Source organism: Bacillus rossius, chromosome 2, assembly GCF_032445375.1.
Source record: "Bacillus rossius redtenbacheri isolate Brsri chromosome 2, Brsri_v3, whole genome shotgun sequence".
NCBI lineage: Eukaryota > Metazoa > Arthropoda > Insecta > Phasmatodea > Bacillidae > Bacillus > Bacillus rossius.
Window position 1 is genome coordinate 72,673,214 of NC_086331.1, and position 27,767 is coordinate 72,700,980.

The following is a 27,767-nucleotide window of genomic DNA, read 5'->3' on the forward strand; positions in this document are numbered from 1 at the left end:
TCTCAGAACTGACGGCACGTATGGCCGATTTCGAAGAGAAATATTTTGAAGTCATGGCGATGGTAAGTGCCCTGGAGGGGTGCTCGATGGTGAGTTCAACATCGTCAAGGCCCAAGGTGAGCAATTCTAGGGTGGCTTTACCAAAAATTACGCTTCCAAGTTTTGAGGGTAGCGTTAAAAATTGGCCTAACTTCTCCAACCTATTTTGCACTCTCGTTGCTAACAATAGTGACCTTTCATCTGTTGAGAAACTGGCTTATCTGAAGACTGCTCTCAATGGTGAACCCCTCAGCATGATTCAGGCCTTGCCCATGTTTGAAGTAAACTTTGATGGGGCTTGGAAACTACTTGTTGGTAGGTACGAGAACAAGAGGCTCATTGTGTCGGTTCATGTGGAGGCTTTACTTCAAGCACCCTCTGCATCAGCTGACTCTCCCAAGGCATTGTGCCAACTGTTGAACACTGTTACAGAGCATGTGTCTGCACTTAAGGCCTTGTCTGTCCCTGTAGACCAGTGGGATCTGATGCTGCTGCCGATTCTATGCAAACGGTTGGATACTGCCTTACAAACACAATGGGAAATGACATTAGCAGACGAGTTTCCCACTCTTAGTAGTTTCACTTCGTTTCTTGAAAAACATTGTCGTGCTCATGAGGCTGTGATAGCTTCCCGTTCTAGGAGTTCAGGAAATCAGGTCCCCAAACAGACGGCTCAGGGGTACCAAAACAGCTGGAGGCAGTCTCGAGGTCAGTCTATACACACATTAGTAAGTTCTCCACAGTCACAAAGTGGTCTCTTGTGTAGTGACATTCAAGTGGTTAGGTCATGCCCTATCTTCTCACAGGGTAGCCCCAAGGAACGATATGCAATAGTAAAGGAACATAAGTTGTGTCTGAATTGTCTTTCCCCATCACATCGATCAAATTGGTGTCCATCTAAGTCATCATGTCATCATTGTAAGGCACGTCACCATTCCATGCTGCATTTTGGGGGTCAGCGATCAGATGAAGACTCCATCTCATCCAACTCAGACAAGGAACCACAATCATCTGACTCTAATCCTGCCACTGCTGCAGTAACTGCTGCTAAATCTACCTCAACAACAACAATATTGTTGTCAACTGCTCAAGTACAGCTTTTTGATCGTTCTGGTGTGCCTGGTGTTGTACGTGCTTTGCTAGACACTGCCAGTCAAGCCAGCTTTATCACCGAACAGTGCCTACAAAAGCTCCGGCTGGTTCGCAGACAGGCCCATCTTCCGATACATGGTTTGTCCAGTACACCTGTGAATGTGGCTAAATCCTCCACATCAGTTGTCATCTTTCCAGTGGGCAATCCAGATAATCAGTTTGCCTTGGAATGTATTTGTGTTACCACGCATTACCAATAACTTGCCGAGTGCCAAACTTTCATTGGATGTGCGTCAATCAGTGGCTCATCTGAAGCTTGCTGATCCTTCTTTCGACACCCCTGGTCCTGTTGACCTGCTTATTGGTGCTGACCTATTTCCTCTTCTCGTAACTGGAGGCAAGATTTAAGGGTCTCCAGTGGCTCTCGACTCTGTTTTGGAATGGATTCTCATGGGAAAGGTGGACACCAAACTTCCACCATCCCGCCTGGAATCGCGTTGTGTCACACTGTTTACTTCTTACCCTCCATTAGATGATGTACTAAATTTCTGGGAAATTGAAGAATTCCCACGTATAGAATACAAGTCTCCTGAGGATGTTTGTTGCGAAACCATAATTGCCGAAACTCATGTCCGAAATGAAGAAGGCCGATATAGTGTGTCCCTGCCATTTCGCCACTCGAGACCTGAGTTGGGCAACTCTATACCCCAAGCTATAAATAGGTTGATGCGCCTAGAGAGACGCTTGAAAGGTGACTTAAAGCTCAAACTGATGTACTCAGAGTTCATGGAAGACTATCTTGTCAAGGGTCACATGGAGAAGGTTCCAGATGATCAGATTAATGTGACTCCAGCATATATCCCCCACCATTGTGTCGTGAAGCCGGAAAGCTCAACCACAAAGCTGCGGGTAGTGTTTGATGGGTCTGCTAAGAGCTCATCCGGTGTCTCATTGAATGACACACTGCTAACCGGTCCCAAGCTGCAAAGCGACATTTTTGACCTACTGTTGAACTTTCGGCTACATCCCTTTGTGTTCACGGCAGATATTAAACAAATGTACCGTCAAATATCTGTTCTGCCCCAGCACCAGGACTACCAATACATTGTTTGGCGCTTCTGTGATTCGGAACCTGTGCAGGATTATAGATTGAAGACGGTGACATATGGCGTCTCCTCAGCTCCGTTCTTGGCCCTTCGAACTCTTCAACAACTGGCAGTCGATGAGAAAGACCACTTTCCAGCAGCCTCAAGAGTTTTGCAATCCGATGTGTATATCGATGATGTGGTCACTGGTTCTCACTCTCTTGAATCTGCTCTGGCCATCCAAGAGGACCTTCTAGCTCTTCTTGCCAAAGGGGGCTTCAAGTTGAGGAAATTCATGAGCAACCATTCAGCGCTCATAGACTGGCTTCCGCCTGAAGATGTTGATATGCCCCAATCATTTGATCTGGATCCTGAGAGTCAAGTTGTGGTCAAGGTCTTAGGACTTCAATGGAACCCAGTCTCTGACACCTTCTCCTATGTAATCCGAGGCCACTCGAGTCTTGTTACGAAGAGGAGCATCCTTGCCAACGTAGCCAGAATATTTGATCCTCTAGGATGGCTTACTCCACTGTTAATGTTTGCAAAGCATATATTGTAACTGTTGTGTGTGCGGTCATTTGACTGGGATGATCACCTCCCCCCTGATCTTGTTTCTCAGTGGGATCATTTTATCCGGGAGCTCCCTCGTTTGTCCTCCATTGCTGTCGTTCGGTTCATTAAGGGTCCAGAAGGCTCTACCTATCAACTGCATGGTTTCTGCGATAGTTCTGAAATTGGTTACGCGGCTGTGGTGTACCTGAGCATAGTGTGCCCGGATGATCGAACCATCATTCGCCTGCTGATAAGTAAATCCAAGGTTGCACCAGTCAAAAGCCAAACTTTACCTCGTCTGGAGCTTTTTGGAGCACTACTGTTGGCTCGTGTGCTCAACCATGTGATTGAGACTTACCAATAAGTTTTGCCTGTATCTTCCATCACAGCCTGGACAGACTCACAAGTGGTTTTAGCATGGATTAACTCATCACATCAGTTGAAGACTTTTGTAGCTAACCGGGTAAGCGAACTCCAAGAGCTTACCCGTCCCAGTTGGTGGAAACACGTACCGTCAGAGTTCAATCCTGCTGACTGTGCCTCTCGTGGTCTCTTCCCTCTTCAACTATTGGATCATCACTTGTGGTGGACTGGTCCACCGTGTTTAATAGAGTCACCCGGACAGTGGCCTTCCCAGTCACCAGATGCAGTGGAAGTGGATCCCGCTGTGATGGAGAAGAAGACTGTCACCTTGACCACTGTAATGTCCTCTGATGATCTTGGCCAGTTGTCAATGCGATTCAGTCGACTAACCAGGCTTCTGCATATCACGTGCTGTTTATTGCGCTTTGCCCACAACTGTCGCATGTCACTAAAAGAGCGCAAGACTGACAATATGTCTCCTGATGAGCTGAATAAGGCTTTACATTTTTGGCTCTTCTGGGTACAATCACATCATTTCAAAGAGGATATAAGTGCTCTGAAGAAGGGACAGTGCATTTCCCCTCAGATTCGCAAACTAGTATCCTTTCTTGATGACAGTGGCCTGATAAGGGTAGGTGGTCGTTTAGCTCACTCCAGTGTTCCTTTTGAGCAGAAGCACCTGGCGCTGCTTCCAAAATCTCACCATTTGACTGATTTCATTATTAACCACTATCATAAAAAGAATCATCATCCTGGAGTTCAAACTCTTACAGGAATTCTTAGAGAACAATTCTGGATTCTTGCAGATAAGGATGCCATCTCTCGCTGCTTGCGTCACTGTGTTCCATGTTTCAAGCAAAGACCAGTAGCAAGCACACCTCTCATGGGCGATCTTCCCGCTATGAGAGTGCAACAGGTTAAACCATTTGCCAAGGTAGGAGTTGACTATGCTGGTCCTTTTATGGTTAAACTTGGTCGGGTCCGTGGGGCAAAGGTTTTCAAGGCTTACCTTTGCATTTTTGTCTGCTGTGCGACAAAGGCCGTTCATGCAGAACTAGCTTCAGACCTGTCCACTGAGACCTTTATTGGAGCCTATAAACTTTTCTTGCCAGGCGTGGGAGAACATCTAATATCTACAGTGATTGTGGGACCAACTTTGTCGGAACTCACAATCGTCTTAAGGAACTTCAGCAACTTCTGTCGTCGGCACCACACCAGCAGGCTGTCACTGATGCGTTGTCCCAGCTCGGTGTCATGTGGTACTTCAACCCTCCTGCTGCTCCCCATTTTGGTGGTTTGTGGGAGGCCGGGGTAAAGTCTTTCAAGACTCACTTAAGTAATGTTATTGGTGAACAAGTGCTCACATTTGAAGAGCTTTACACCCTTCTAGTGCAGGTGGAAGCTACGTAAACTCGAGACTCCTGTGCCCTTAGAGTTCTGATCCCAATGACATCAGTGCTCTAACCCCTGACCATTTCTTAACCCGGGAGCCACTGGTCACATTACCAGAGCCTAATTTGAGGGATGTACGGCTAAACCGCCTTCAACATTGGCAACTTGTGGAACGCCTCCAACAGGACTTTTGGCATCGTTGGCACATGGATTACCTACACACGCTCCAGCAGCGGCAGAAATGGCATGAGCAGGGAGTTAGTCCCACTGCCAACCAACTTGTGCTCCTGAAAGAAAACAGACTCCCACCTCTTCAGTGGCGCTTAGGGCGCATCGTGGAGCTCTATCCTGGGAAAGATAGTGTTGCCAGAGTGGCTACTATCCAGACTTCTAGTGGAACTTTGAAGCATCCTGTGGTGTAGCTCTGCCCACTACCGTACGATTGTTGAAATGGGACATTTCAAGGCGGGCGGTAATGTTTGGACTTGTAAATATTGTGTGTAATTTAGTGTATAGTGTTTGGAAACTTTTGAATTTTGAACTTCCCGCGCTGCTTGCTAGCAGCGCCAAGTTTTTCAAGTTGGCTGCCTGCCAAGGTGGGTAGCCCTGCAGCTTCTGGCAACGAAGCAACAGTTGTTGAACAATCATGGCGGTAAGTTGTTCTATCGTGCACGCTTGCTGCCAATCGAGTTGTTCGCGAGTGAATCGTTATTAATTGTTTCGTTTTATATGGATTTTACAGTCATGTACGTCTCTAGACAAAAATCAGGCTTTTTTTTATAGAAATATATGGTAGTTATTTACTAAGTATATTACGTCAGTCAGTAAGAAAAAATGTACTGGCATCAAAATTCTCAGACATTCGCAAGATATTGGATCAGTTATTTTATCTCTAGTGTAATTAAGTATTAAAATCTTTATTATTACTTTTAAAAATAGTGAAATTAATATCTTCTTTTTTATTGTGATAGTCGTATTTCGTTAAAAAGATTATAGATGGTGTATGATTATTGAAGTCACTTACCTGTTACTGGTGTGAAATACTGTTGGTCCACACACATAAGACTGATATTAATACGCATCACATTTGTAGTAGTAGTAGTTTAAAATATTGAGCAATAACTTATCTGTCTAAAACGGTTATTTCTTTAAAATGTAATGGAAGGCGTTCTTTGATTTGATAATTATAATAATCGCTTTTTATTTGTTACATATAATGAAAATATCTCAAAATTTTATATTATTTAAATAATTATTTTCAAGGGCTAGTATAAATTTTAATTACAAAAAGTAAGGATGAATCCTTCTAGGGTTAAATAAAGGAATGTGACCATATAGTCCTAAGTATTGAACGACATGAGTACACTATAACAATTTATGTCTAAGAGTAAAATATTTAATATTAGTTTTTATCATTTTAGTTCTAGATTTTTTACTCTATCTCCTAGTAAAACATGATTTGTCGTCACTGTGCGAAAGATTTTTATAAATGAAAGCGTAACTGTACTTGCAAAACCTTTCATCGCACAGTTATCTTGAAAGTTAAAATGTTTGAGATATTTTTTTTGATTAGATCAACTTTATTAATTTTATGCTGAAACCAAAAGCTAATTCATAGATTTTTTGTGACTGCATTTTTTTTTTAATGAAAGTAAATCTCTTAGTTTTGTAGAACAATAATTTAAAAAAATAAAAATATACGTTTTAAACAGAATTTAAGACTGTTTGCCTGTGAACTTCTCCTTTCTTTAGACTGGATAGAGTTCCAGCACAAACCAGATTTTGTTTTTGTAATTTTTGATTTTGTGTTTTTAATTTTTATTTTTTTTTTTGGTGTTGTTTGAACAAAACGAACATTGGTTTTCTCAGTGTGATCCTGATTATTCTTGTTAATTTTTTATCGAGTTTTTCCAAGTGCTTCAGATTACTTCTGAGTATACAATCCACACATGATTATATTTCTAGATGAGAATTTGAATTTTATCTAGAGTGATGTTTAACTGATGAACTCCTGTTCACATGTGGAATATAGAATAAAGCAATCCGTACATATATGATTAATTTATCTTAAAAACAACTGAGAACACTTACATACGAGATGAACTTCCGTCCTTTTCCTTGATGTCTAGCGAAGCCTACCTTCTCTTGCGATCGTGAGTGAGCATCCCGCATCCCACATAAAAAAAATACTGCTCAACAAGTTAGGACATCTGTTGATAAGAATTAGAACTGCTTGCAACATTTTATCTTGCATGAGATAATTTAATTTCCCGCTGATCAAATATTGAAAATTCTATTTAAATAAATGTTACAATCATAAATAGCTTGCGTCTGGTACTCGTTTGAGAAGCTTACATGGATCCTGTTTCTATGTCTGGCGTTGAATCGCAAGGACATCGATCCAGATACAGCAGCAAGGAATTTGTCCTGAGAAAGAATGCTAGATGACATGAGATGAATGACTGTGTTAAAAATCCACTACGTATAATGATAAGTTATGCTCGGTGTAGCAAGTCGTTTACATGTAAAGAAGGCTTAAAAAGGCACATAAGAACTTGTAAAGCCAAACTTCCTTACGAGGTAGAGGACAGTGCTGGAGCAACTACACTAAAGAATAGTGTGCAGCATAGTGTGAATAATTATCCTAGTCTTGAATGTGATTATGTTCATAGCTCTTCGGACCTTGTCAAAGAACTTAAATTGAAGGATGCTGGTTGTTTAAGGAAGACTGAAGACTATGGAAGTAGCATGAGAACTAAGAATTCACTCAGGCCGAATTCAGGTAGATTGTCCGTCCGTACTTTGTTCACATGATGGACACTTTAAAAGAAAGTTTGAAGACGAAAAAACTTCGAATTCTTACAGTAATACTGCTGAAGATGATTACTTCTACAATAATGATCTCAGTGGCTCTAAAGCTAGTGACATGACCAAAAACTGCTATGGTTTACCTAACAGGGTTGCTGTCATAACTTCGAAACACACAACTTAGAAACACACAAGATAGAATTTTCTAAGTTATGCCAGATCTAAGTTACGACTTTCTAACTTATGACATTTCTAAGTTGTGTGGTTATACGTTGCGTGTTTCTTAGTTACGTGTTTCTAAGTTATGATAGTTCTAACTTATGACAGTTCTAAGTTACGTGGATTTTTTCGAGGTTTCTAAATTATGACTGTTCTAAGTTGTGTGTTTCTAAGTTATGTGTGGTTCCCTACCTGGAGCATGCAAGATTAAAGACGGTGATGAAGTCTTGAGACCGAAACGTCGAAATCAGTACGATAAAATAAATAATTCTGATCCAGCTTACGAAGATCGATGGGATGATGGTGACTTTGAGACTGATGTTGAAACTGGAGATTGCGGAGCTCCTAAAACTTTGTCTAATAATCAAATGAGGAAGTTGACAGCAGTCGAAGAGATTGATTATACATCATGAAGAGAACCTAACATATTGGTCGACCGATTGAGACTGTTAATGCCTAAAGTTAGTGAAGGAAACTACTTGCACATCAACGAAGTAGCTACTATACTCAAAGAACTAAGAAATGCAGGCTACATATTATGTTGTTTTATCGGCTTGTGTACTTATAACTTTGAAAAAATAAAAAAATAAAATATTTCTGCTTAAAAAAATGTTGCTTTTCGTAACAAAAATTTATGGAAAACTTTTACAACCACATTTATTCGAGAGGTAAATAAACTGGATTATTTTGGAAATTGAAGTATAATGAAAGTATTGAAAAAGGTATTTTTTATTTTATTTAATATGTACTAACAAAAATAATACTTTTAGTGCTCAGAAATACATTACTTCCAACACTTATCACTGAAAACACAAAGGCCGAATTCTATAGTCAAAATTGTGCTTCAACTTTGTGTCATGACATCTCCATTTAAAATTCGTTGCATTTACCACATTTGTGAAACCAAGTCGGTAGCATTAAAATTTTATTAAAGTATTGAGATTCATTTTCAAAGCCTACCGAAAGATAATGGGCAACATTAACGTAAACTATTCTCTTGAATTTTAACCTTCCCATGGTTTTCGGAAGCGAAAGTAAAGATACTCTTTTACGCCACACCATTGTGCGCCGATTTTTAAGACATAATGATAGTGGGTCCAAAACTATTTGGTACCGACTCTGTGCTCATATATTTTAGTCATGCCGGGGGCTCGTACAGAAATCATGAACCTCGCCATATGAATGAAGAGCACTAATATATCAAGGCAGTTTTTATTATTAAGTGCACATACAGGAAATGTAGGGTTTAGTCGAAGGGAGAAGGGTCACTCCCCATACCCCCAGAATTGTCTTACATCTATAGTTTCCTATCTATTTTAAATATTTTAACAGAAATAAATTATTTCATTGTTTATTATTTAATAAATATTAACCTTATTAATTAGATAAAAAAAGGTCACAAAATATGCATAATTATAGAGTAGCCACTTTTTTTAACACTTATTAAGACAATTATAAGCCGTGTTAGAGAAAGGGTTAACATTCATACATGGCAATTTTAACCTAAAACACGTAAAATAACATAATAATAACTGTCCACGGATAGACGTAAAAAAATGGTTTTGACCCAATATTTGTGAAAAAAAAAAAATTCCGTTAGCGACCACACTTCCCCTCAGAAACATTTCTATAAAAATCTTAAATTTTATATCTTACTCTGCCTCCAAATATTTTCTCTTAAAAGCCAGACTACCTACGGTTATAGTTACAATTGGTGGGTTGTAAGCCTAGTTTACTACGAAACTTTGATTAACAACAGCGATATGTTTAATTTTATTATAATTAAATACCAACACTTAAATTAAAAAAAGGGGGAAAGATGGAACCCAATTACATAGGTACGCTTCTGGTTTAAGCATTTAGCTTGCTTTATAAAATTCACACTAAACACTTCCTAATAAAATAATATTTCTGGTTTTACTATAATGCGAAATTGAGATAGCTAGAAAATTAGAAATTTGACTATATAATTTTAAATATACATATTTATAAATAATTATGTATATAATTGTACATATAACTGTATTAAAAATTATATATATTGAATTAACAGATGAATACTGTAGTTAATTAGAATTTTTTAGTTTTTCCTTTATGGTACTTTTCCCTTATGGTAGTTTTCCCCTTGCCATTCACAGGAGCAGGGGAAAAGTACCATAATGGAAAACTACCATAATGGAAGAATTCCCCTCGGCCTCCACGGAACAGGGGGAAAAATGCCTTAATGGAAAACTACCATAATGGCAGTTTTCCCCCTGGCAACCTTTGAAGCAAGGGGAAAAATGCCATAATGGAAAACTACCATAATGGCAGTTTTCCCCCTGGCAACCTTCGAAGCAAGGGGAAAAATGCCATAATGGAAAACTACCATAATGGCAGAATTCCCCTCGGTCTCCAAGGAACAGAGGGGAATAATGCCATAATGGAAAACTACCATAATGGCAGAATTCCCCTCGGCCTCCAAGGAACAGGGGGGAAAAATGCCATAATGGAAAACTACCATATTTATTTTACACGTTGGGTTCCTTAAATTCGCCGTCAGAAGTGCTATCTGTAGTCTTTTAAGTGAACCAAATAAACTGCTGGTGTTGCCAGCGCTACCTAGCGACGTATTCTATACACTACTCTGAGAGCAAAGCCGTGGTACTCATTCCATGGAGTGTATACGAAACTATGGCAGTTTTCCCCCTCGTCCTTTTAACTTATGGTAGTTTTCCAATATGGTACTTTTCCCCCCTGTTTCGAAAAGGCCAAGGGGAAAACTGCCATTATGGTAGTTTTCCATTATGGTACTTTTCCGCGCCTCCAATACTACGTCCTATTCCATTTTGAGAAATCCTTTACAAAAACCGTCTGTCACGCCAAAAACCCAAACATTGTACACCCTTCTGCGTGTAAGGGATTACTGGAGAAGTCAGCACAATGGAATGAACTCTCATAACCCCTTGCCCAGGTATAACATAACGGGATCAGGGACAGGTGTTTGGGCGAGCCTTATCAACACCGATTCAATAGAAGGCCTGAACGCTGGGGAAAGTTAAGGGCGTGAGGGCCGGACCCTTCGCCCTGCTGCCTAAACGAAGGAGGCAGTCCTTGCTTGCTGTTCTGTTATGGTTTCTGTGGCAGTCAGCAGTTTTCATTTTAGTGTTTAGCTGCTTTTATTGTGCATTTCTGTGTTAATATTTCTGTAATAAAATTACAAAGATCTATTTTTAAATGTTTTGCAAGCGAGTGTGCAAATCGCAGAGGAATTCATACGAACGGACCAACAGTGCACGTGTTAAAATTCCTACAAGATGTCGGGACTAAAAAATGGCTTATAGCTATTTTAGTGAAAATTTTAAACGATGTCGACGGTCAAGGGTAAGTCTTAAATTTTAGTTTAAAAACTACGCACTACTTTTACTTAAACGTCAATTCATTATTTATTTTTTAAAAATGTAATAATTTTTGTTGTGTTATTGAAACAATCGTAGTTAGTGTGCTTGTACAATATTTAGTAATATTCGAGTGAAGTTTTTAAAAAAATTTATCTCTAATCTCACTATCAGATTTAAACAATATGTAGGATATTCTAATGTATTATTTACTATGGATTAACTAATCTTAGTTATGGTATTACTATACATTTAATAGGGCTTTTAAAATTGAAATTGAAGCGGAAGGATAAGGTGGTTACACTAGCATCTGTTTCCTGTTCTCTTAAAATCAAGGACAAAAAGTTCACAATAGACCCACTCACTCTATTCCAACGAGTTTGCATCATGAAGCAATCAGAGGCTCACCTCAGGAATTTGTTCGAATATGAGCTAGCCCCTTTCCCAATGTCTCTATTCACAGAAGAAGGTATGCACAAGGGCAGAAAGTCAATGATGTTTATGGCATTCAGCCCTAAATAAGAACAAGTGGACTTTGGCACCAGAAAATGCAATGTCATTGATGGTGGGTACTTGCTTCATAAAATTGTCTGGAGTAAGTCAAATGAAGCCACATTTCAGGAGGTCTGCCAAAACTACATGGACTATGTTCAAAAGCACTTTGGGAGCAATGCCATTGTAGTTTTTTTATGGATATCCTGTTGGGATCAGCTGCCAAAGCACCAAAGCAGTAGAACAGCATCGGCGGTCATTGTTGCATTCATCAACAAAGTTTGTCTTTCTAAAGACAACATCTATCAGTACAATTTCACAGGCGAAATTTCTCTCCAATGACACTAACAAGAAGAACTTCATCACCATGTTGAAGACTGAAATGCAAGCCAAGGGTATCCAAGTAAAACAGGCATTAGAAGATGCCGATGTTATGATTGTGGAGACAGCTGTTTCAGCAGCTGACAATTTTGACAGTGTCACCATTACAGGGGAAGACATTGATCTCCTTGTGCTACTCACTGCATTAGGTTATTCCAAAGATAACATATATTTCCATAAGAGTGGCAAAGGTGACACCCCCACTGTTCTGTATTCATCCCATTCTTTCAAGTATGAACCACAAGATATTCTGTTCCTTCATGCAATAAATGGGCGTGACACCACCTCAGCACCCTTTGGAATTGGGAAGAAGAAGGTGATGCACGTGTACAATAAGTATCCTTGGCTTTCGAAAATGTTGGTGTTCAAAGATCCTGAGGCAACGCCTAACCAAATCGCCAAAGTTGAGGAGAAATTCCTTGTGATACTGTACGGAGGGACTATCAATGCTGACAACCTAAACGACCTGAGGTACCACACATTCTCAACCATGTTGGCAAAGCCAAAATGTCAACTTGCCAGACTGCCACCAACAATAGATGCTGCCAAGTATCACTTCTTCAGGACATACCTGCAAGTCCAGACGTGGATGGGAAGTAAAGGGAGGTCTCATCAGAAGTTGCCTTCTGCTTGGGGATGGAGCCTGACCAAACGAGGTTAGTATTTTATGCATGTTGACAACATGCCTGTCATGATATAGTAGTATATTTTAAATTTTTAAGCACTGTCAGACGATTTCCTATTACTTCATTCATTGTGCTATTCCAAAATACATGTATTAAATGAGTGATTAATCTGTTTATAGGTGTGGTCCCCATCACCACAACCATGGACGCTACTCCAGAGAAGCTGCTCCACATCATCAGCTGCAAGTGCACCACTGGATGCACCTCTGGAGGCTGCAGCTGCAAAAAGGCAGGACTCCAGTGCTATGCCATATAAAGTACTGCGTTGGCACCACTTGCGAGAACTCTCCAGATCCAAACATTAATGGAGAGGACTCAGACGACGAATGCGACGATCAGGCCAACCTCCTCCAGAAAACGTTGCCCCAGGAAGAAGACGTAATGGACGACGGCGACGGCAATGACGACAACGACACAAACATGCCAATAACACCAAAGCGATCAAAGTGTTTGGATACCTGATGTGCATCAGATTTTTCAGTTGTTGATATTGATGAGTAAGAACATTATTCACCTGTAAATGGTGAAAATAAAAAGTTATTGGTCAAAAATATTTTTTTTTTTGCTTTTTTTAATTTTGAGAAATTTTTCTAACTTTGACGGGCTGTATCTCGGTTAATATTAAGTCTAAAAAAATATGAGACAGTGTATTTTAAAGGAAATTTAATTCTCTATAACTTTGTAACACAATATGTTACACAAAAAATGCTTAGCTTACGAGATATAAGCGGAAAACTGAAAAAAGTCCGAAAATTTCGAGGTTCTTTGTCCCCCCCCCCCCCCTCCCCGAAGTTAGCACAGGGTCCTTGAGGTCGAAAACTCATATTCTACACCCGAGAGTACCCCCAAATGACATATCAAATTTTCATTAACTTCGGAATACTTTCCAGGTAAAAAGTGGATATCGACTGGACTACATACCCAGGCCAGCGTGTCTAATTGCCACTAGGGCCAAAGGAGACATCTACTTAGGGCTAAGCATGAGTATATGCAGAGAGAACTTAAAAAAATTATATTTATAATTTTCAAAATCACAGGCTTTCTACTGGTCACCAATGTCACTGAAAGTCATGCAAAAGTAAGGAAACCGGAAGACTGGTCATGAAAGTTATATAAACATCCTCAAATAAAAAGTAATTATGCTAAAAGTCCTGAAACTTAAATTTCCAACAGTCTTTGCTTACTTACATTTTGATTTTTGAGGCCCACTTCAGATTTTAGTTGTACGTTAAATATAAATACTTGAAGACAATCCATTTAACTTTTTTAAAAATTATCTCTGGAAAGATTTTTTAAAAAATCAAAATTGGTAAATTTCTGTAGTATATCTATTTTGTATTACATTTGCTCATGTTGGATTTTGCATTTTAAATGTGTGTAAATCATTCTGTGATGTTAAGAAATTTTGTTAGAAAATTTATTAAATATCCTGAAAAAATTTGTGAGGGACAAAATATTATTTCACTACAGGTAAAGCACTATACTATCCATATGCTAGTAACACTTATTTTACCTTACTATATTTTAGTATCAAAGGATTTTAATTTTTTATTACTAATAAATTACATCTTATGAATGACTAAAGAAAAATTATGAAGTTTTGATGAGATGATAGCTGTAAGCAGCTTCAGAAGTAAACAATATTTCCTGATAAGTTTTGTTATGCATGCATCTATATGTCAGTAAAGTATTTACTTAACTTGGATTTGGTGTTAATTTTAATAACTTGTGACTAAAAAAATTCCGGTAACCTAAGAACGTCTCATGTAAAATTGAAATATTTATTGAAATAATTTTTTTTTTTATGTAAATTGTGTAATGGTATGTTAGATTAGGTGGGAGATGAAATTCTGCACTGGTGTTTTGTATATTGGATGATTCGATTTCACATGGAATGACTCTACTTACAATTGGATCTCTTTACTAAATTTCCCAGTTTCTGTCATCCATCCGTCTGTCCGTCAACAAGCAGAGTGATCAGAATGATCTGCATATCCCTCAAATACTTTTCCATTTTGATGCTGCAAACTGATTGACTAAAAGGTTTAATAGAGGGGAAAATTCTGATATAAAGGTTGACGATCATTACAGTTAAGCACTTAATAAATCAATCAACTAATTTTTTTTGCTCTGATATTTATTAATATAATTCGAGATTTACAAACGAAATTTCCTACACATCTATGCCATGGGAAATTTTTTGTATCAAACATGAAATTTAAAAATGAGTTCAAACCTAAGGTAAAAACATTAATAGAAGCAACTAATTGAATAAACAAACTTAGATACCTTTTTATAGTAAAGATTGCCAACAATCAGTACCTTCCTAACCTTTTGGAAGTTATTTCATCTGTCCATCCATTTTAAGCCTGGTAAGGTTTTGACGGACAGATGGAATTTTACAGGCCATCTGATTGGTTGCAGGTCACGTGATTGACGGGTGACGGACGGATGAGACTGACCATTGTGAGACCAGCTTACCTACGTAAAAATTTTTAAATTCCCTAATAATCTTCTTAACAGGGATTTACTATAAAATCACTCAAAGTGACACAACTTTCATAACATTTATTTAATCACTACTAAACATTTTCAAACTGCAGTTGCAATTGTCATATTGTTTAACTGACCAATAAAGATATGTACACCACTTAAGACATAAGAAAGACCAAACTTGAAGATGCATGATCATATGGTTGTTAAGTCTAAGAAAAGCACTTTTTGTGCAACACTCACTTCTGCTGGTCCTCAGCCATAGCGCAGAGTTGACGCACGGCAAGGAAACTCTTGCGAATAGCATGGATGTTAGCCAGGTTCATAAATTGTATTTCACAGCCAGAGTAGTATTCTGCACACTCACATCCTCCACCACGCACTCTATTCCCCACTGCAGTTGTGTAGGAGCGTGCATCAACTATCAACATCTTCTGAAACACAAAAAAAATTGCACATTACTTTCTTTTAAACATTTTTACGATTATGCATACAAAAAACAAAAAAAAAAAAACTAAAAAAAAATGTTTTATATTGTTTTAAGTTTTACACATGAATAAACTGTCATGTATACTCTTCGGATGTTTAGCCAATTACTACATATACTCATCACTCTTACAAATTGGAATGTTCTTAAACCAGAATGGCAACCATATACAACAAAGAATACTTAACAGTTAAAAAATGTGTGATACAGAATTGTTATTGAAAATTGGATCTGATCAAATCTTTGGAATTGGACAACACTAAGTAAAAAAAATCCGAAGTGCTGCTTATAATTCAATGAAAGTAGTAGCAAAAATTAACCCAAAAACTCACACATGATACTTCATTGCACACAATCATCACTATTACATAAAGAGCAATACTTATTTTACAGTTACAAAATTATAAGGTTTAACAGGTTTATCATGTAATTGTCACATGGTTTTTTTTATCATATTGCACATGCTGCAGAGGCCAGCCTTAATGGAGGAATTTGATAGTTAAGTGTTTTTTACTAGTCTGTCAAAGAAAATATTAACATTTGGTCATACCATTTTACAGAAAATATTATTGAAACAATAACATTATGGCTCGATTAAATGGATGACACAAAATAGGATCACAAATAGATTAAAAGCATAGGTTCAATGGATAATGACTATAGACAGGTGTTTTTGGTGAAAAAATTTGCACAATTTCGTTACTTTTTACGTGATGATTTCGATATATTTTTCTCTATTTTATCAGTAGTTTCGTCAAAAATTTAGTTGATTTAAAAAATGCAATATGAGGTTTATAAATATAAGTTCTACGTGAATGTGTTTAATATGTCATTTAAGAGTAGAACTACACAGTTTCATACATAACTTTACCAAATATTTGCACAGAACAAGCAACAATTCAACAACTATGCAGAGCAAACAAAACAAATCTATAGATAGCACACATCAAAAATGAAATGAAGGTAAAGTAGGCCAAGCAAAATATTTTGAAACAAAATACTACACATAAATAGGACAAAGACAGACAGTATTCCTTCAAGTGACAAAATGAATTTGAACATACACTCGGACATTGCCAAAGTTAACATCAGTTCCATGTTATCCGCACGAAGGTTTGTCCTTCGGTCAGACATGATGTTGTTATACATTGAAAAGGACCTTTCTGAGTCAACATTGTTGGCAGGTATCCACAAATGCCTTTATGGCAGCATCAACAAATTTACTATGCTCTGACTTTAACGATAAAAAAATTGCAACAGGATCAACATCTTTACCTGACTTGCACAAACTTGAAGCCTGTTCTCTGAATACAAAATATGGCACAGTTAGTTCTGTTGTTGCAAGATCCTTGAGCATAGGGATATTTTTTACTAAAAGACAAACATCATTACTTTCAACACTACATTTCATAATGTTTCTATGGTCAAACAGCTGACCAAGAGATGAAAATAAATCTTTTGCAGTGTCAGAATCTATCAGCTGGTTCAGTTTGCATAAACGTTTTTCGCCTACAGATTTAAATAAACCTGTAAGTTGTGTCTGACTGTGTTTTGGAAGTTTGGATAGTGCAGCATATGTTTATCAAAGAAAAAGCCGTCATTAAGCAAGACAAAACTCTTAGATAAGACATTCAATTTTGAATTGAGTGTGTGCCATTGGAATTTTACTACTATCTAGTATTAACAGTAAGTTGCAGCACTGTGCACAGTGTTCAACAAGCATTACAGCTTGACAGTGTATTTTGTTGACTTCACACGAAGCCAAAGCCTTGAAATAATTGATTGCAACACTTTCTTCTTCCAAACTTACAACTAAGCCAACAATGTCATGTAAAAATTCACACAAATATTCTACGCTCCTGAACCAAGAGTTCCATCTGGTTATAACTGGGATGGGGAAAAGTTTAGGTTTGCAACTTTCATCGTTCACATACTTTTCAGTCAAAAATTGCATGTATGCATGCTTTCTTTTCCATGTGTTCAAAAACAAGTGTTTGGTTTGTATGACACAGTTGTTCAAATCACATAACTGTATGGCCCAAATATTTCCTACCAAGACCAGTTTGTGAGCCCAGCACTGTGTATGAACCAGATCTTCAGACACCAAGATTCTGATGATATTGATGCACTTTCCCATATATCTGGCAGAATCTGAAGTTATCGAAATAATGTTCCCGTAGTGAATCCCTAACTTATGAACAACGCCTACAATTGCCTAAGAGCATTCAGTAGCATTTGCATTTGCTAGAACTTTAACACCACCAACTAAAAGTTTTTGAACAGACACATCCCCACAGCCAAGCACTTTTATTAGCACTACGAACACACACTGTCTCTTTCTATCGGACGTTTCATTGCAGAGAATGGAAACTCTCTGATCCTTAACAGCTTCTTTCAACCTCTGTTCCTCCTCGCTAATAACCTCTGGTACATAGCCTTTCCGTATTCTACTGGCAGACGGCAAGTCCCCAGCACCTTTAAAAAAAAAAAAAAAAAAAAAAAAGTGGTGGATAATTAAAATGTGTTGTAAAATTTTTACTATAACATAATTAAATAAAACTCTCTCTTATACTAACCACAAAAATAAATACTTTTCTAGACCTATGTATGCCTTTTAAACTCTGCAACCTGTAAGGCCTACGACAGTTCCGAGTAGGATAATTCACAAGATATTATTGCAAAATTTATACAAACTTTCTTGTCTGCATTGTTCAGGTTTTAAAAAATGCATTTATTTACTAGGCCTAAACATGTTACAAAGCACAGCACTGGAAACTGTTTTAAAAAATTTACTGACAAAAAAAAAAGCTCAAGTCCTAACTTAAAAACAAATAAGTTACGTCTATTTTTACCTGTGGCTAGGTTATATCAACTTTTTCCAATAAGTGCTGTAAAAAAACCCGACTCGCAGCTATATGAATATTTCAAGAGTAGGAAGGCATAACAAAATTTATATTTGGAACGTTCTGTTTATCTGCTTAAGAATGCACAAAACTGTTAAAATATCGTACACTTTAGCACCTACCTGCAATGAACTTGTGCATCCATTGACGAAGTTTCGGGTCATCCAGTTTTTCATTCGGGATGTTCGCTTCGATAAAAGCTCGAGTTGTTGACATAATGAACTCATTCTTGTCAAATTTTTTTCTTTTTGCCGTCAACAAGGCTGATTCCAGCGAAACTTGCCTTTTTGCACCGGATTGTTGACTTTCCTTGTTTTTGTTATGCGAGGCACTGTTTTTTGTGTGTTTCAAGCACGTGTCTTTCCGTTGCCACTCTATTCTAACGTTGCAGTACTTGCACATGAGAATTTTTTGCACTTTGTCAAAGACATAGAATTCTTCGCTCGCAAACTCCGCCGCCCTGTCAAATACTGTCACAACCACAACCATTTTAACATCAACGTTTTACAAAAAGAAACAAAGCAAAAACGTTTGATTACATCCACGCCATTTTAACAAACTGTGGCGAGTGGCGACTCTGGCGAGGCGATAGCGCGACACGAATACGACTTCCTAGACTATCGAAAGTCGTTAACAATCAATTATAATCAACTGCTGTTATTGAGTCATCAAAATACGGACGTTTAGCTATTTTCAGTGTGTTTTTTCTTAATTTTTTTCGTGATTTCTCTAAGTAATTGATAATTTTGCGTTTTTACGTTTATGTATATTAATTTTGTTAATATTTCGCGCATCGCGAAAAACACCTGTCTCTAATAATGACTGATTTTTCAAAAATTCTCAATAATATTAATGCCACACATATTTTATTAAGATATCAATATCATTAAACATTTTTCAAAACATTCAACTTCCATTCAATTCAATGCTTTTAATATGTCTATTTGTGATATTTTTTATAGGAAGGGGAAATTTTATAAAGAGGACAAATTTATATAGTAATTTTCCAAGCATCGTAGTTCAAAGCCATGAAATTAAGCGATTATTGCTACCACAATGTGAATATTGTATGTTTACACCCTCTTCAAAAGCAAAAAAGTGCTTCAAGAATTATTTTAGAATATTTAGCAGCATGAGTGTAGATCCCAGAGGGACCACAACCCCCTCTGAAATCAAAAAGCCCACCCTGGGAATCATAGATTTTTGTCCCTGTTTAGCATCATAATAATTAATTTTTTTATTAATACATGGTGTTAGTAAAAACTTTCACTTTTAAACTATAACAGCTTGGAGCTACAATATTCTCTGGTAAAGGAATTAATTGAAGTTTCTTCTGCGTTGTAGCCGCGTCCAAGGCGAATATATCACTGATGTTTCGGTCAACGTTGCAGTTGCCATCATCAGGGAACAGTTTCCTACTGAGGTTATTAAAGCAGGCAACTCTACCCTAATGATGGCGTCTGCAACGTAGACCCAAACGTTGGTGATATATTTGACTTAGATGCAGCTACAACCCAGAAGCCAAGCAACTTCAGACAATGGCCGCAAAATCTTGCGGTCTTTATTAAAGGAATTAATTTACTAACAATGCATTGAGTTTTCTATTTTATGTCTTTTGAATGTTATCCACAACCTTGGGTTTTCCCCAAGAGGATCAGGAGTCAAAACCATCATGAACTTGGGGAGATAATCTTATTTTGAGATCAAAAGGACAGGGCCTGCCTTGTGGGTAGCACCTGCCTTGTAGCTAGTACCTGCCTTGTGGGTAGTGCCTGCCTTACATGCAGTGCCTGCCTCATGTAGAGTCTGGTTTATTTTTGTTAGTACTGTTAGTAGTTTTGTTTCATCTATTGTGTTTCTGTTGTGCCTATCTCTAAAGTAATCTATCCTTATCTGTCGATAGGCATGCTCCAAGTAAAAATAAAATAATTAAGTAAGCACTAATCACTGGGAGACTGTGCCGGGTGGTTTATATAATGAACTGTCACCAAACAAATTTGTGTTTCAAAAGCTTAACACTGTCAGCAGATTTTCTCTTAAAAAACATATAATAATAATAATAATAATAATAATAATCTGAATAATTTACATGTTTACTTTCAAAGGTAACATGTCGTTAATGCATTTTAAGTCAAGTAGAAAATTATTTTTAAGAAGGAATTTTCTCACACGAAGCACGATAGCCAGAAATCCACTTAAGATAAAATTCCACAAAATAAAATTAATTGAATTAAAAAATTAATTTAATTAAAAAACAATTATAAGTGATATTGTTCTCACACCTAAAGATTTGCTTCAAACATGATGATTTCAGCAAAATCAAGAATGAACTGAAGTAAACCAAAATATAGACACAGCCCTAAAAATAGAGATTCATAACTTAGTAATATTAAAAAACCAGGAGAATGCTTTTTTTCTTCCAAACATTATTAAAAGATTACCATCTAGACAGGGAACAATGGGGCCAGCGAGACAGTAACGATGAGGAAACACAGTCAATGGGACACAGTTACAATGCCATCAGATTATAATTATAAAGGTTTCTTTTCAATAGTTCTAATGGCTTTGTCTGACGCAGATGGAATGTTCACCACAAAAGAAGGTGGGAGACTATGGATGGAATGGTGACGGCGCTATGTTATGTAAATTAAAGATTAGCAAATTATTGCAGGATAATAAATTGAAAATACGAGAACCAACTCCCTTCCCAGACAAGGCAAATGACAATCCTTTTCCCTTCTACATGGTTGCTACAGAAATAGAATCTTAGAATTCCCTGACTTTTCCCTGTTTTCCAGAAATTTAAGAGAAAAATTCCATGACTTTCTTATGAAGTACATACCATAAATATTAACGTGCATATGATTAAATGTAATATAAATTTTCAACATAAGGTAAAATAAGGTTTTTTTATTGTGTTATTTTGACGGCAGAATTGCGAATGTGTTTTTTCCTTCGACATGGCTGGTGAGAGCTCTTCGGCCCATATTGCTGAGTTGAATACTTTTGTAGCACAAAGTGCAGTAGCAGAATTTATGTTTTTAGCAGAGGGTTTGATATGCTGAAACTGTGACTCCTTGAGCCAATTCTCCTTAAAAGTAGTTTTCTTCTACATCTCTACGCTAAAAAAAAGTACATATTAATATTTTCAGGTTAGGTTAAAACATTATTGTTTATGAATTCTTAAAAAAATATTACTACACAAATACAAAAACTATTACAAATTCACACCTAGCAATTTAACGGGCCTACTTAGAGAATTGCAATAGCAGCATTACAACATGCAATACTCTTACATTCTTACAATGTTAACTAACGATTCTGGGGAAAAACATGTTCAGTTATGCATATTTTTTTATACACAATGTAAGTGTCACGCAACAGAACTCACGGATTATAACAGTTGGAAAAAAAAGTAATTAAAAAAATAGTTAGAAAAAATGCAAAAACATAACCGCACACAAAAGCCACGTGTTTTCATATCATCTTGGTGGTTTTCAAAATTAGAATTGGTATTGCTTCTTTATCAAAATGCACTTTATTTTCTTATGATCGCATCAAAAACTAACTTCACCTGAAACAACGCCTTTAAATTCACGTAATAAGCTTTGTACTCATCTTATTCCATGTGAAAATAGCCTTCAAAAGATAAACTACGCCATGCCCGTTCTGTAGTTCTCTGCATGGAACGGAACAAAACACAAAGTCTCAAGGGCAAATTAAAAAGGATCAAAACACGAACAAATGAAGGCGGGGTTCGCTAGTGAACAAATGAGTGCCTGGATTGGCCAGAAGTTATGGTGGGTGGTTTTAACAGCCTTTTGCAATGGACAATCATAGACCAAGTAAAAAAAAATTGCAGTTGCAGTGTGCCTTAAGCAGCAGCCTTTTAGCGGAGTCGTTCGGTAGCGGTACAAGCGCATCAAAACAAAGCTTTATTTGAATTATAAGCAACTTTAAAATTTCCAGGATTCGTAGAATTTTCCCTGACATTTCCTGCAATTCCCTGACCATTTTAATTTCCCTGACATTTCCTGGTTTTCTAGTCCTGTAGCAACCATGCTTCTACTTTGTGGCAGATGAAGCATTCCCTCTCCAGTATAACATAATGCGACCCTTTCCAAAAAAGAATATTAAATGATGCCAGAAGAAATTCAATTTTTTACTTTCAAGCGGCAGAAAAAGTGTGGAATAGAGTTTTTGAATGCTAATGTCAAAATTTTGCCTATTTAACCGACCAATTTATACCAACAGAAGTAATGCTGGGCAGACTATTTAAGACAGCATGCGTACTTCATAATTTTATACACAGACGAGAAGGACGACCTTATGTTCCACAACAATTTAATAAGTGATCTGTGGTACCAGCATTATCAGAATGTTCAGTGAAAATAACAATTTGAATGCAGCAAACTGCTTAAGATATAAACTAGGTGAATACTTTCTACAACTAACTGGTGCAATCTATACACAATGGAGATGTGTTCGTTTACAAGACTTAGCCATTTAGTACAACAAATTCTTTATAGACTTGTATATAGTTGAAATTACAGCAAAAAAAATTACATGCATTTAAAAAAAACTGTAGGGTACTTCATTATAGACCACCATTTGTTAAATTTAAATAATGTTAAATTCTTAATATTATCACATTAAGGAAAATTTTAATTGAAGCTACATTTTTGTAAATGTTAATTCTGTGAAATTGAATAATAATTAATGTCTGAAATATTAAATAAACCATTTACTGTGTCGAGAGTATAGAAATATTTACATTATGAGTTAATAATATAACAATTTGATGATTACTTGTCTTACATAATAAATATATAAACAATGTATTTACCTGTGTCTTTTATTTCTGATGTAATTTCTCTCCATGTGGCACTCATCACATCTGCCTTACTGTATGCGGTAATGGAATAGTTTCTGATGCATTAATGAGCTTTCACTAAATTAATGAACGGAATCACAGAACTGTCTCCTCTTCTTCCAATCTTGTTCACAACTCGAAATATTCTATGATACTAATCGCTGATGCGACTGGTAAGTGGTACTTCGAGAGATATGTAACTTGCAATATTTTGTGGAATTGTGCGGCTGTGAACCATTTTTATCACCTACCTTTAGATTTCAAATATCTGTCTGTGCGTGTCACGTATCGTATATTGTTCACGATATATAGCTTATCTTATATCGCTTTAGTATGAACGGCATCTAAAACTTCTGGCTCTTTTTTTAACTAGGATATGACTCGTAAACTGTTAAAGTTCCGGTAAAGAACTTACAATGAATTGAAATGAAATTTAAAGCCATTAGATAATTGATTAAAATACGAGAAAAGTACTAATTAAATTTGGTAGGACTGTAAACTCTCAGAGACAACACAACACATGAAACAAATGTGTATAAGAATACAAAGATGGAAATGGCTGCTAGCATGACATGTTAATTTAACACCTTATCCCCGATAGGGTCAACTATGGTTTTAACAACAGAAATTTTTATACGGTTTAATACGTAGCAAGGATATTATTTGTGTCAAAAAGATGCTGGAAGAAGGAAGACGACAATGGAGCATCGTTGCTTGGATCCATGTGAGCCTGTAGTTCGAGCCATTTATTCGTCTGCCCACCACACTTGTGCTCTCGGCCATCGAGCCAGGCCTCAGCTGCCGGTGAATCAGTGAGTTCATTTGCTTGCAGGGCTTGCTTGCCACCTTCTGCCGCTGTAAATATTGCTAGAACTGAGGCTGTCCCGCTGGCCAAGCCACAGCTCTGGTGCTAAGGGAAGGGAATATTTACAGCACCCGAAATTTTTTTACAGGTAGCTGACTGGGCAGCTTGGGAGGTTGACGAGTATAGTCGCCCGCCCCTGGTAAATATAATCCAGATATGCCCAACAAATTAATGTGGGCCGCAAGGCCCAAGCACCGAACCCCTGCATTGAAGGATTTTTTCATCCCCACCCAACTCTTCTCACCTGGACCTTTTCCCCATAATCCAGTAGTTATCATGCTTCTTTAATGCATGTTAATTGATCTCCGCATGACCCAGCTAAGGGTTTCCCCTGTGTATATGCAGGTTTTACCTGGACCACATTAGCTATATTTTGGCTAGGATGTAGAAGGGGTGTGAGTCATGAGGCCAATCGCTGCCATGGCTAACAAATAAGCCCCAGTAGAACATGATGCATGTGACCTCTACCACATGTTTTAAACCCAGCATGTTAAGGTGTATAGGCTTCAGCCTGAGACATGCTTAAGTCCTCCCCTAACCTGGACCCCTCCCAAACACACTTTAGATTAACTTAGGCTAGGAAAAAAAAAATTACTTGCCGTCCAGATGCGGCGGGATCTCGGCGAAATGCACGTGCTCGATCCGCTGAGCGGCACACCAAAGAAAGAAAGAGAGAGAGAGAGAGAGAGAGCATCACACGTCCTGCAAGCCAGTCTGGACGGGTTGCTCCACTGGTTCGGAAGTCTTGCGAGTCGCGGTTTTGGATTGTCAAATTCAGCCTTGTGTAGTTTGTTAGTCACCTAAAGTTTGTCTAACTATTGTTTTTGGACACATAATATTTTTCTATCACACTTCAAGCAAAAAATACAATAAGGTCTAAGTTAATTTCTTTCATAGTTAAAATAATGTTTTATTTATGTCAAAATTAGTTTTCAGTTACTTGCAATTTAATTGATTTCCATTATCATAGTGTATTATTACTAAGAAAAGATTATTTACTTTAATTTTATTAAACTATTACAAAGTTATTGTTCCATAGTTTCTTAAAATTTCATAGTATTTTATCTAATGGTTAAAATGATTAGAGTTGCAAGTAGCACTTGTAAATACCAACTTGTTATGAGTTCTTTTGACTAACTCTTTAAATGTTGAGTACAATATTTAAAATCATTTACTTAAAGTTGTTATGAGTATTGATATTTAATAATGTTCAGGTTCACCTTAGTTTAATAAAGATGTTTTGATTATTTATGGGGTGTGATCAAAAATTACAATTAATAAATTTATTGCAAAGAATATAATAAGTTTGCCTTATATTTTAACTAATCTCCTTTAAAATACTCTCCTTGGCTAGCGATGATCACCTATTCGAATGTTGATTACATGATTGGAAGCATTTCTTGAAGGTTTTTCGGAAGGACCTTCTGCTGCTCCTTGGTGGCCCTCTCAATGTCGGGAATCGTGTCAAAACGTTGTCAATTTAGCACGACCCATTTTTCTGGTCTCCGTTTCACAAACAAAATTAAATGTTAATGCGTTCTTCAAAATCCATGACTAGAGGTACTCGAATCTAGGTACGTAAATATTGTGCATTAATTTTGTCGTAAAGTTCGAATGCAAACCTTCAACTCTCTCACTGTGTTCATGACATGAACGCAGATAATTGGACAGACTCTTCTAAGACCATGTGCCATTGATGCCCAGCTAGGAGTGAAAAAGGTAGCCCCAATTACAGGGATAGTAATTTTTTCACTAAGAAATCAACCAATGGGAAAGCAAACATGGATTGGGCACACCTATGACTTTGAATTCTACCCTGAGGCTAGACGAATCCGCGAAATGTCAGGATCTCTTTCCATGATGTGTGACAGATACGGTAAACACGACCTCACTCTTCTGGCTCTTGAAGCCGACTGACAAGTACAAACTTGTTCAGATTTGACACTGACTATCTCAAAATAAAAAATGATCATAATCTTACAGATGAAGGAATTTATTATTACCAAGGAAAGTATTTGTTTTATAATATATTAGTTGCTTTATTATGTACCAATTTCCAAACAAATAATTAACACAGCATTGAAAGAAATTAACCTCAAATTAAAAATGATATAATATCAATTAAAGTATTTATTTATTATATTTCCTTTATACAAATAACTTTCAGGAATGAATTTGTATCACAAACTATGTATTAACACTACACGTATTTTGACTTAACACATTAAAAATTATTTAATTTATGCTTGTTCGTATACATTACTATTTCCCAAAAAATTTATAACGTATTAGAATAGCCACATGGCATTGTGACACACTGTTCAAGACAACTGTTAGCGGAACGAATGGTAAATAGCTGTGTCTTCTTTATCTTTCTCCCTTTCTCTTTTAAAACGCCATGAGAAACTTTTGCGCTAGCTGAAACGCTGCAGTACAAGCGCCAACTCTAGCTCGCACCGAAAAAATGAATGGCGCCCACTTCTCCCTACATCATGTTACATATTTCCGTCGCATTCACAAAATTACTCCAACCAAATGCCGTATACCAAGTGGTAAGAAGCTACTCATAAATAAAATAATTTGAGAAGCAATGCGTTAGACGCATCTGTATATCGTTAGAAAAATTCTTGCCTGTTGTTTGTAGTTTCACTTTGTGGTACATAATACTGATTTGTTCAAACAATCGTTCATATCTCTGTAGAGAGTTTTAAAAGAAAATATTCTAGGTAAATATTATGCAAGTCTCAAATCATTTAGTACTGTGTAACTCCCGCATTGTATTCTAACTTTAAACACACATGTTACTCGGGAACGGTATGGGCGACGTTTCTTTCGAGTGTTGGAAATCTTACGATAGTTTAAAACATCTATATTTGTTAAAAATTTTAGATTGTTCAAACTTTTTGATTTCTTAAAACATTTCAATTGTTTAAAAGATTTAGATTTTTAAAACTTTTCGATTGTATAAAATATTTTGATTCTTTAAAACTTTTGATTGTTTAAAAACTTTTCGATTGTTTGAAAGTTTTAGATTGTTAAAAACCTTTTGATTGTTTGAAACCTTTCAATAGTTTAACTTTATGATTTTTCAAAACCATTATTTAAAACTTTAAGATTGTTTAAAACCTATTGATAGTTTCAAACTGACCGCAAAGTAATGAACATGACACAGGACACAGAATCAAGATCTTTCCCATTGATTATGTGATCAAAGCAGCGGACAGCGGGCCGGTGAGCCTGCGTCCACGCCATCTCAACCAGCAGTGCTACGCACCGCATGCCACGAGTAACGAAAAAGAAAGGAGTGATATAGCAGGAGAGTAAGGTAGGTGAAATGGAGAAAGGGGGGAAGGCTTTTTAAATTACTCCACCTAATGTGTGCATGTCTAGATGTACACTGTAAAAAGGTTATTATTTACACCAATGTATGTCTATTTTAAGGCCCCCCCCCCCCCCCCAAAAAAAAAGTGTTAGTTGTTTTTCTATTGTGCTCAATTAAAAATGCTATAAAAAGTATAAAAGTACAACTGCTGTGGTTTGGTAAATATGTAATAGCTGTTGGTGTAATGTTAATTTGTTCTATATAACTTTTTATGTACATGCCAGTGTAAAATTACCATTAATACCAGTTATTCAACTGCATCATTCAGTAAATTTACA

At 37.0% G+C, this 27,767-nt stretch overlaps 1 protein-coding gene across 4 annotated transcripts in view; it reads right to left on the reverse strand.

Annotated features, from left to right (window-relative positions):
* LOC134529370 (myotubularin-related protein 4) overlaps window positions 1-27,767 on the reverse strand; it is a 263,105-nt gene that overhangs the window by 122,635 nt on the left and 112,703 nt on the right. For 3 of the 4 annotated variants that reach the window (XM_063363357.1, XM_063363356.1, XM_063363358.1), the window contains exon 7: window positions 15,223-15,413. In XM_063363357.1, the coding sequence (XP_063219427.1) occupies window positions 15,223-15,413 (191 nt within the window). The remainder of the gene's footprint in view (window positions 1-15,222; window positions 15,414-27,767) is intronic. The other variant, XM_063363359.1, reaches the window with a different exon arrangement.